Source organism: Phymastichus coffea, unplaced genomic scaffold (assembly GCF_024137745.1).
Source record: "Phymastichus coffea isolate CEN01 unplaced genomic scaffold, Cenicafe_Pcof_1.1 PCOF00023, whole genome shotgun sequence".
NCBI classification, from domain to species: Eukaryota; Metazoa; Arthropoda; class Insecta; order Hymenoptera; family Eulophidae; genus Phymastichus; species Phymastichus coffea.
The window spans coordinates 1846152-1858582 of NW_026706834.1; the positions used below are offsets into that span (position 1 = coordinate 1846152).

The 12431-nt window shown below is 32.2% G+C and overlaps 1 protein-coding gene across 3 annotated transcripts in view; it reads left to right on the forward strand.

Annotated features, from left to right (window-relative positions):
* Positions 1–780: 780 nt before the first annotated feature.
* The window catches only part of LOC131675475 (kinesin-like protein Klp10A), a 929209-nt gene continuing 917558 nt past the window's right edge, over positions 781–12431 (forward strand). For all 3 annotated transcript variants that reach the window (XM_058954469.1, XM_058954468.1, XM_058954470.1), the window contains exon 1: positions 781–1146. In XM_058954469.1, the coding sequence (XP_058810452.1) occupies positions 1089–1146 (58 nt within the window). In that variant the 5' untranslated portion in view covers positions 781–1088. The remainder of the gene's footprint in view (positions 1147–12431) is intronic.

Below are 12431 nucleotides of genomic sequence, written 5' to 3' on the forward strand. Positions count from 1 at the left end.
TACCCAGTATGATACCCTTCTCATAAATCGCGAAACGGAGAGTCAGCTACAAGTTAAGAAAAGAGTCAAATACTCAACTCAAAAAGTTAGTCAAAGGCCTTGATTACAATCATAGCTAATACAGTGGCGTGCGTAAGTTTCTGGCTAAAAAAAATCATTTAAAATTTACAGTTTTGCATAAACGATATCGATGCGATATGACTTCATGAAAATGGAGTTTTTTGTAACGTCTTCAGATTCTCATTACTGATCGGCAGTCAGACTCGCAACGAGAATCAATTACCCTTTAACAAAATTAAATATATGTAGTTTATTTAAACCACCATTACTTTATTTATAACGTTGTTTGTTCTGAACAGAAATACGCTTTTAAATACGTTTCCGATGAGATGTAGTCTTCTTTCTAGGACGCATGCGCATTGCATGGATTGTATAACCAGAATAATTGTTTGAAATTTTTTTTGTACTTAAAATATTAATCAATTATTATTAGAATCAACAGAGCAAATTAAATTAGTTCGAGGAAAATTTTGGTAATTTCAGAAATTTAAAAATATTGAATAATCACAAAGCTATTGACGTTCGAAATCATATAGTATTGAGTATAATTATTAATTCTTTCTGAAAAGATTAGTAATAAGCAAATAAATTGAACCATGTAGTTGAAATGGATGAATGAAAATATATCGATTTGGATATATATATATTTTTGCTTTAATTACGTTGAGTAGCCTAGGAGGGGGGGTGTTAGATTCAGCTTGTAAGTCCCTTTATATTTGAAAGGTGGTCTGTGATGGATCTTTTTAAATATAAAATAAAAAAATAAAATAAAGTAAATAATAAAGATAAAGATAAATATAAGGAAGATTAAACATAATGTTACGCATGTAAATGTAGCATAGTTTTTTTACTCTTGTAAAGTTATTTTTCATAAAAGTGAAAAATTTAAAGTGTTTAGTTGGTTTTTGTGAAATAATTTATAAATGTATTTTCAATTCTAATATCTGATTTTTATCAATAATGTTTAAACATTGGTTTTGTGGTAAATGACTAGTCACTTTATAAAGATTGTTTAATAGAAAAAGATCATGGAGTCTATTTTTAATATCGAAACTGGTACTAGCGTGAATATTAAAAGAACCGACGGTAAGTATTTTTATGACATTGGATTTTGCGGCAAAATAAATAAAATTAAAACATTATTATTAATAATCTCTTTGTATTAAGAGTAATATAGTATGGTTATTTTTATTATTGAGTTCTTCGAATAGTTATTTATTTTTGAAAATCTAAATTTTTCAATTTCATTGATATTATATTTTATTTGAATATGTAACTCTGTTAAGTCATTTTTATTATGAAATATAAATTGAATATGAAATTAATACAGAATAAAATAATTATTGCCACTCAAACTACTTTATATTTGATGCATAATTCTTTGTAAAATCATTGTTAATGGCCAAGAGTAGTTTATTTATGTTTTTTTTTAGTAATTATTAAATATTTTTATGACAAACAAGTTAAGTATTGCAATTAATTGCAGGGTAAAGATTTTCCGATTGAGTAATTCATAACGATTAAAAATGGAATAAATGGATGTTACATTTTTATTTTGAATTTAATCACAATATAGAAATATTATATAATGGAATAAAATTACCTTTTGTATATTCTATTGATTTTTCAATAATATATTTGATTTTTAATGATATATGGTCAATTGTTTTATTATTTTTCAAAATTAATATAGAAATTTTAGATGTAACAATATCAGGACTATTTATATTAGTTCAAAGATTCTTGTTCATTATCTAATGACAAATTCCATATATTTTTTATACATAAATGTTCATTTAATCTGAATTAATTTAGATAAAGGAGGACAATATATTTTATATGTTATATCAAAAGTAGCTAAGTATTGGTACATTGCTAAGCATTAGTGATATTTGAATGTTTTGAAAACTCAATACATTTCAAATTAGAAAACAAATCTTTGTAATATTCCTTTGTTTGTTTAATTTATCTATCTGAATTATTTAGTTTTTCTTAATGTCAATAAATAAAAACTCATCAATTTCATAAATTATTTACAATGAGGATGTTGAATCCATTATTATTCTATATATACTGCATTATTTTTATTTTTTAACCTTTTATGACATGGTTGTTTTACAGAGATCACTTATTTTCGTATATTTTTTTGCAATTTCAGATTACTTTTATTGGATTCAACTTGTTTTTTTTCTAGTTTCTTAGTGATAGAATGTTAAGAAATTGAAATTTAGGTTGAAAGGTTTTAAATATCGTAATAACTTGTTAATATTTAGAAACAATGTCTAGAATGAAATTTTTCTTAAACTCATTTATTATGTATGTAATTTTTAACCATAAACTTAAAATTATTGCTACACAAGAGTTTTTATGGGGTTACTATATAGTTACGAATCTGAAATGAGAAATTAAAAATTTGAAATGGCAGTTTTAAGCTGAAGACCAAAATGTTGAATATTTTTGAATTTGTTATAAAAATTTACTTTCTTTCTTTCTCTCTTTTTCTCTGACTAGATACAATTGTTTGGCCAAATTAATGTGCATGCTTCGTCACATTACTTTTTCCTGTAAATAAGACAACAAGGTACTTTAGCTAACTATTGAATGTAACTAGGCTCACTGGTGAGAGGAGGAAATGCAGGAGAATATTAGTGCGTTTTGTCCTAGTGTAACCAACTGGACTAGTCGGTAGGGTTGAGAGTTGGTAAGAATTGCCTTAAACTAAGGATAATAGACTAAGGTAAAGAGGATTTATTAGCACGATAGCTTTCTTCAATATTACAAGATTTCATGAATAGCTGCAAGGACCTTATTGTTTTGACAGTTTTCCTTTTAACCATTGGTTACAATTAATCATCTACCATATTTGTATCAGTATTCAGAAAGTATAATAAATGAGATTTCCTATCTCTGCATTTTGTGACCGGATAATGCGGATATTCTTTGTGTTGAATTCCTATATACTGTAATGAATAGATATTTGTTAAGGCACACGCGTGTAATAAGGAGCCATCATGATGGACAATAGCGAGGGCAAATGTAAGAGAGGGGTGAGCCGAAAATTCGGGAGCATATCGTAATTCTCTTAAAGTATGGTGGAAGACGGAGTGCAGCAGGTTACTAGGTAAGGAGCAGTATCGAATGGCAGCGCTTCGACTGGCAAATGGAGAAGAAAAAGGAAGTAGAAGCTCCCTTTTTTACTTTTGCCGTTTTTTTTCCATACTTCCTATCTCGATTTCTTATTTTTCTTATTTTGTGCAACCGTTTTCACAAGTACGGTGAATAGCTCGGAGTGTGGTGACCGGCTTAATAAAAGTGCGCACGTTGAGGGCTGGACGCCCAGACTAGCCGATAAGAGATTCATCGCCCAAGTCTTTGCTCCCTGGGCGCTGTGAACACTGAAACTGTGAAGGTTCGGAGTCGTCGACTAATACCCGAAGTTCTCACACACCTCATCACTTACGTCTGCATCGTGCTGCAGCAACGATGTTTGTGTTATTGCGTACGCCTAAATCTTTCGACCAAGATTTTACTGTCTACTGTCGCCGAAAGGTGAAATAAAAATCGTACCTTTCAACTTAATCCATGTCACGCTTTATATTGAACAGAATTTTGCACTTTGAATTTGCTTCAAGCTTTTTAAAATACATTGTTTTTAGATCACGAAAAAATAAAAATAAAAATCCGAGATCTAGCGGTTTTTGAAAAAAGTTATTGTTTCAATCTGAGTATTTGAATAGTCGATTTTTATTCAATAAAAATATCTCCATTTATCAACACTGAGATCTGTAATGTTAGCTTGTAGATGAAATAAATATCTGGCATTTTGTACTTTGTAGTTAGTTAATAGTATTTGAAGGAGTGTATATGTTATTATTACATAATTGCGGTACAAAATGCCACATAGAGTTTTCAGCCACAGTAAAAATTGATGTAAAGTTTGTTTTTTATATTTTTGAAAACAAAAGTTAATGACTGAAATGATAAGCAAATTGAAAAGTAATTTGACAAATGTGATTACTAATTATATTGACGAAGAAAATTTGCCTGCGACTTTGTGTACTACTTGTAACAGACGTATATATGACGTTCAAGTCAGTAATATTGCTATTAAATTTTCAAATTTATCATTATTTCCAGTTTTGAAAAAAGTTACACGATCGCAAAGCAGTTGTGAATGTAAAGTTCGTAAAATATCTTGCTGTAATGTTACAAGTGACCCTGGATTTTCAAAAAGTTCTAATTAGTAATTCAAAAATAAAACAAGTTTATTTTAACATTGTTTGTTGATTTTCAGTTATCAGTATTTTTAAATATATTGTAAAATTGTTTCAAATAAACACTGATTGTAAATTGAGTAACTGTGTTGTTATAAGTTGTTTCATTTCTCCGTGCGGTAACGAAAGATAGAAAATTCATTGAGTCAGGATTAGTAAAATATCTTCACTCTAGAGCTTACAAACTAAACATTTTTTTGAACATAAATTGCTCCGACTTGAACAGAAGTTACAAATCCCCTTTAACGGTTGCTTATTTTTTCAATATGCATGATTTTATTGAGCATATGAAGAAAAAAAAAACAAATGGAAAAAGTTGATTTCAAATATGGTATTGATTGGAGCTGAATTCTTAAAACTATGTATATCAGTCCAATCAATGTCAACTAAGGTGAATATAAGAAAACGCTCCAAATATGAAGATTTGAAGATCCCGGTGTGAAAAAATTATTCTTTTTAGAAATCGCATGGATATTCAAGAAAATTTTGTTAACTTAACACAGCTATTGACGTTAATAAATATTAGTTCTTGCACTGATTAAGCTTGCGACTGATTTGAAGCTCTTTGAATGTAGGTTGGAATAATGTCGCATAGTAGTGCTTATTCATATACTTGGTGCTATACTCGCAAAGATGGCTTTTTGAAATCTACTGCAAACATATTGCAGAACTATAAGAAATGGCGCACTTTAGATGTTAAAAAGCAACCAAAGAAATCCTTCAAATGCTTTCACCCACTGCTTATTAATGAAAATGATATATAATGTGAGCAAAATAATACTTATATAGGATTGAAATTGTTTAAATAAAAAAATAAATGTGAATGAAATATTCTTGTGATGATGTGAATGAAGTACTCTTACAGATAATTCCACTGCCAAAGCTTTATCTTATACTCGATGTACTCAATAAACTTTTTACCTATGTAATGAAAGAATGTGAAATTGAAGCTTTAATATGGATAAATTTTTGTATTATCAGCGTGAAAGTATGCATGGTAGTTCTACTTTCAAAGGTAATTTATGCAAAAATTTATTGGGAAAGTCGATATTTTACGCAGATCAAATAATTTAGCAATACCAAAATATGTGCAAGTTTTTGATGACTTCAGAAATGTTATTTTCGCATGTTTTAGGTCAAATTTCGAAAACAATTATAAGGTATATATAGTAGATTTCAGAAAAAGCTATAAAAGTTTATAAATTAGTATCACTCTCAAAATTCATGCAGTATTTTTTATGTCAAACAATTATGTGAATATGCTATAAGGGGTCTTTTACCGAGCAAACTATGGAATCTGTACATTTTAATTTCTTGAAGTCATTTTGGGAAATGAATGAAGTATCACATAGTCATCCAGATGATGCTAAACGAGGAGTTTGGTTTGAGACACCGAAGCGAGCAGGCGTATTTACTCGCACTGTAAACAACCTTTATACGCGTTCGCGCCTTTTTATGAAATCTTACGTTATTTGTGCAATCATCTATATCGAGTGATAGTATACAAGTTCTATAGTGCATCTCTTCCTACCAGAAAGAACAGTGTCTCAGCTCTCAAACTGCGGCTGCAGTTTGAAATGCTGTAACAATAACAAGAACCTACAATGGAGTCTGATAAAGACGTCCACATAGAAAATCACAGCACCAACCCCTCCTCAGCATCAAAATCTAACAGTTACGCCTCAATTACAGCACAAGCTCTTCTCCCAAATAAGGAACATGCCATTATTTCAGACACAATCGAAGGAGCGACAATAGACGACTACATTGATGGGCTTGAAATTCTTATGAATCCTAACAACATAAAGTTTATATCCAAGATTTCAGGCAACAGAATATTTGTTTACCTCGGCGACACAAGCTTAGTAGAGAATTTTTCTAGCAGAGAAATCACAGTCAAAAACACCCAACTCAAGATTAGACCTCTTATTGGAAAAAACAGAAGGGTCACCATCTCCAACGTGTGTCCGGTCATTCCGCACGATACCCTACTCGATTGTTTTAAACAAAGAGGAATCAACCCAGTTTCCAGCATCTCACATATAAGAACAGGTCTAAACAAACCCGGTCGATCTTACATACTGTCATTCAGAAGACAGACCTACGTGAAAGAAGAGGACAAAAAATTACTCCCAGAATCTATCTAACTTAGCTACGAAAATGCCACCTACTGGATCTATTTCAGCATTGACTCCATGAGCTGCTTTGTATGTAAACAAAGCGGCCACACGGCCAAACTCTGCCCAAATCAATTTTCGCAAGCCTTGACGCTACCCGCATATACAGAGACAACGAAAAGCAGCTCAGCTAATATTCAAAACAAACCTGTCCCCTCCCCCCTCTTCTCGACAAGTTTATTGTCAACCCAAAGAGACCTGTACCTTCTACGATATCTGATTCATCTGAATGTGCTGCTCTGCAAACAACTGATTCGCTTCAGCAAGATCCCTTTAAGAAAAACGTCATTTTTGACCCCTCTTTTAACGTCCCTATCAAAAGAAACTCAAGGTCAAAGATCCGGATGCAACTCATAACTCCACAAATCTTCATGATCTAATACGTCCAGCTCTCGAGGCACTGAAGCTAAAGCAAGCCGTCCCTCCAAACGATCTCAACACTCTCGAAACGATATTAGAGAAAACTCACGCACAACGAGACGCTCAATGTATTGTTCTATCCTTTACGGACAGGATAGACAGTGTAATTTCCACCATCGACGAGATTTATTAATTCATCGAAAACAAAACACTCAAAGGGTGCTTAACGCGTTTGAAAAAAAACTCTCCAAAATGTGCTCCAATGACAATGACACCGAACATAAAAGCGACTCGTCGCAAAATTAACATTCTCATTTTCGAAATGGCTCCTTGCACAAAAAACATAAATACATCTGCCATAACGTCTCCTGATGTCATCAGTACAAATAGCTCGTCCACTGAACTGAAAAATCTCAGGTTACTTTACTGGAACCCAAGAAGCATCATGAAAAAGCAAGACGACGTTATAAAATCTTTACCTGGGATTGACATTTTTACCTGTGTCGAATCGTGGCTAACTGAAAAAAATAAGAACTTCCACTTCACAGGATTCAAGACTTTCCGTAAAGATCACTCCTGTACCTTTGGTGGCCGTATATTCATGCTCCTGTGCAACAACCTGGCTTACACTGAACTCACCGACCTCTAGAGCCCTAACCCAACAGTTGAAGTAGCTGGTATTCGTATAACTAATATCTCTCCTGTACTAAATGTAATTGTCTGTTACCGAGCCCCTGGTAGCACGTTAACCGAAGCACAATGAGACGTCCTATTAAACATTGCCGAAAGAAATGACCCCACGATCTTTTTAGGCGACTTTATTGCTTACCATCAATGTTTGAACTGTTAAAAAAACGACACAAATGGCAAAAAACTCGCAGATAATATTAAGAAATCTGACTTATTTCTCAATCACACAAACATTTCTACACGTTTCCAAGGCTCTCTCGCGTCCAACCTTGACCTCTTATTTTCAAGTTCTAATATTGTTGACAAAATTAAATTTGAACTATCTAAAAATTCTTGGGGATCGGACCACATTCCTATTTATATAAACATATCTATCATTAAAAGCATATATCGCAAAAATTTATTCAACATTAAATGAATTAGAACGGACTAGGTAAAAGTTCATATTAGCCTCGAAAACAACTTTGACAATCTTCTCTCTAAGTAATGTAATTCACTACCAGTCGATGGAAAATATAACCTATTCTAGGTTACAATTGAAGCTATTGTAAACAATTCCCCCCGAAAAAAAGTCAGTAATAAAGCTCATCGCAACCTGGTCAATTCTAAATTTGACAAACTTAAAAGAATTAGAATAGCCGCGTTCAAACGTTGGTGCTTTACTAAAACGCTTGTCGACTTTATATTATTCAAAAAGAAATTATTCAAAAAGAAAAGAAAGTCACATTATAGATCATTTGCTAGTTTACTTAATTACAAATATAACCATAGCTATGTATGGAACTATAGTAAAATATTAACCCTTTGCGGCATACATTTTTCAGAGAAACCAGTTTTCGTATAAATTGGTATACAAGGGTTTTTGGGATCGCTGATCACGATTCTGAACTTAGAGTTTCAAAATTTAAAATGGCGGATTCAAGATGGTGGCAAAAATTTTCGGTTATTTTCTTTTATTTTATTGAAAATTGGTATACAAGGGTTTTTGAGATCGTTGATCACGATTCTGAACTCAGATTTTCGAAATTCAAAATAGCGGATCCAAAATGGCGGCAAAAATTTGGTATATATATTTTATTTTATTGAAAGTTGGTATAAAAGGGTTTTTGGGATCGCTGATCACGATTCTGAACTCAGAATTCTGAAATTCAAAATGGCGGTCAAAATGACGGATCCAAGATGGCGGCGTAAATTCAATGTATATTTTTTATTTCATTGAAAATTTGTATACAAGGGTTTTTGGAATCGCTGATCACGGTTCTGAACTTAGAATTTTGAAATTTAAAATGGCGGATCCAAGAAGGCGGCAAAAATTTGGTGTATATTTTTTATTTTATTGAAAGTTGGTATACAAGGGTTTTTGCGGTCGCTAATTATGAATCTAAACTCAAATTTCCAAAATTCGTAATAACGAATCCAAGACGACAGCAAATATCGATATTTCAGATTTTCCTCTGAAAATGTGCATGTAGAGGTTTTCGGGATGGGTGATCATATTTCTTCGAAAATTTCCTTTCTTTCTGCGGAAAGTTCTGAAATTCCATATTTTTAAAAGTCAACTCCTTCCATCAGTAGAGGTTGTAACAAACCGTCATCTGTTCAAATGTTGTAATTTCTGTATGCTGGTACTCCATTAGATCCAATGCCATTTCAGTAAATCAGAGGATAAATCATTACCAAACTTACTTGACTTCAATAATCATGAAATTATATACGTATACATAAGAGTAAAAATATAGCGAGTGTTCAAAATTCTTTCAGTTATATAGCACATCGAACATTTCAAGTCATCTATTGGAGACCGATGGAAAAACAATTTTAGAGCGATAAAATAGATTCGTACGGATCATTGTAGTATAATACACTAAAATCTGTTGTGAGTTGCAATTTTCGTAAGAGCTTGTACCGATCCTGTAGCATTAAAAATTTTTTTTATCAAGTAGTCGAGTTTTTTTATAATTACAAATATTAACGTATCTCATACAAAATGGAAATCGCTGATATTCCTAGCGACACGGAGTCAGTAGATGGACTTGTTGATTCAGACCAAGAGGAGGATGATATAAATGTAGAAACCGAAGATCAGCTTGAAGAGAATGAAGGTGACAGCGATTCAGATGAAGATCAAGGAGAACGCTCTGGCAATGAAGTATGGAAGAAAAAAGGAAAAAATAGAGATGATGATCAATTCACTGCTAATTTCGGACCAAATATCCCCGAAAACGTAAAATCTCCACTAGATATTTTTTTGTGTCTTTTTCCTGACGACATGCTGGATTTACTAGTTCAGCAATCAAATAAATATACACAGGAGATAACTTAGGAAAAGCAATTGATCAAAAAAGAAGAGTTACTGATTTTTCTAGGAATTAATATTCTGATGGGAATAAAAAAACTGCCTTCTTATCGCGACTATTGGTCGAGTGACCCAAAGTTGAAGGATTCATATATAAGCTCGCTAATGCCGGTTGTTCGTTTCGGATTCATATTAGGTAATTTGCATATATCCGACAACAGCACAGAACCTAAAAAAGGTGACTTCAAGAAACATTCAAAACTTGCTGGAAACCAAGCAAATATCAATCTATCGATGAATCCATGATAAAATTCAAAGGTCGAAGTAGCCTGAAGCAATACTTGCCAGCAAAACCAATAAAACGAGGATATAAATGTTGGGTTCGTGCGGATGAGTCCAATTACGTATGTGAATTTCAAGTTTATACTGGCAAAACCGAAAGTTCTGAGAAACAGTTAGGAGCACGAGTTGTCGAAGATTTGACGCGTGAACTTGTTGGTAAAAATCACCATGTGTACTTTGACAATTTCTTCACTGATGTCGATCTATTAATTTCGCTGAAAGAAGACAAAATATTTGCTTGCGGAACTGTACGTTCCAATCGTACTGGGTTACCTAAATCTGTAATGCTTGACAAACAAATGAAACATGGACAATACGATTTTCGAACGTCTGATACTGGTATTACTTGGATAAAATGGATGGATAAGAAAGGTGTTTGTTTCCTGTCAAATTACCATGATCCATCCGAAGTGACAACAGTAAATCGAACACAGAAAGATGGCACACGAGTGCAGGTAGATTGTCCAGTCATGTGCTCTGATTACAACAATTACATGGGATTTGTCGATAACGCTGATCGTTTGTTATCTACATATAAAATAGATCGAAAGTCCAAAAATTGGTGGCACAGATTATTCTGACATTTCATTGATCTAACTATTACAAATTCATTCATCATATTTTCAAAAATAAACGCTGATAATCCTATAACATTGAAGAAGTTCAGACTACTTTTAGTGGATCGATTGGTTTCTCACAAAATTCCAACTAAAAAAGGAAGAAAGCGACAACCTAAACAAACCAATCTTCACAAACCACAAGTTTCTGTTGAAAAAAGACGCTCTCTATCTGCTCATATGCCAACACCCATTGATAATTATAGGAGATGCGCTCACTGCAGTACAAAAACAAAAGATGTGCGAACTAAATGGTCATGTAGTACGTGCAACGTACCATTATGTTTACAAGTAGACAGAAATTACTTTTTGAAGTATCATTCATGAAAGATTGAAATGAATTAGAAAGCTAAGATAATTAAAAAATTGAAGGTGAGAAGATAAAAATATAAAAGTGAAAAAAAACAAAAAAAAAACAAAAATACAAAAAAAAATCAATCTAATCTTGGATTCATCATTTTAAATTTCGAAATTCTGGATTCAGAATCGAGATTAGCGATCCCAAAAACCCTTGTATACTAATTTTCAATAAATTAAAAAATATACACCAAATTTTTACCGCCATCTTGGATCCGCCATTTTAAATTTCGAAATTCTAAGTTTAAAATCGTGATCAGCGATCCCAAAAACCCTTGTATACCATTTTTCAATAAAATAAAAAATATAAACCAAATTTTTGCCGCCATCTTGAATCCGCCATTTTAAATTTCGGAATTCTGAGTTCAGAATCGTGATCAGCGATCCCAAAAACCCTTGTATACAAATTTTCAATGAAATAAAAAATATACACTGAATTTATGCCGCCATCTTGGATCCGCCATTTTAAATTTCAAAATTCTAAGTTCAGAATCGTGATTAGCGATCCTAAAAACTCCTTTGTATAAATTTTTGTAAAATTATAACTGAAAGTTTCATCAATAATGAATTTTGTTTATAAATAGGGCTGTTTTTTCGTCTTTGTTTAACAATATTAACGAATTAATAGAAGTTGTGGCACCAATTGAGGTAAATTTCAATTGTATATCATCATATAATCGTAAAACAACAAAAAACTCAGGGTAAATTCATCAAAAACTATTCTAAATTTGCAAAAAATGCTATGAAAAAAGGTGGGAATACGTATTCCCACTGTGCCGCAAAGGGTTAAAGAACAAATGGACTAAAACAAAACCGGATCATTCCTCTGAAAACCTCCAAATCTCCACCGAAAAGTCTCATAATACGCGGTTAATTTCATTTTACAACTAAGCAATATTTTAGAAAAAAATTCCCTGAGTCGTAAATTAAATTTTTTTTTTGTTTAAATTGCAGTTTTCGATTGTAAACTCTAACAAGTACCGATAAAAAAATCGGCGTTACTTTGCACAACGATTCGGACTGTGGACAAAACGAAGCAATTGATTTGTTGTTAACCGTCTGTATAGATTGCAATTAACATTAGAGCTTACGGCTTCAAAGTTCATAATCTTTACGTAATAAGAACTATATTGAGGTACATGGAAAATCTCTATTATCAAATATTTAACGGTAATTATTAAATAAACAATTGGCCTTTTTGTGTCAATAACTTTTTATCTAATTAACATGTATTAACGTGCGATACATAATTTTGTAG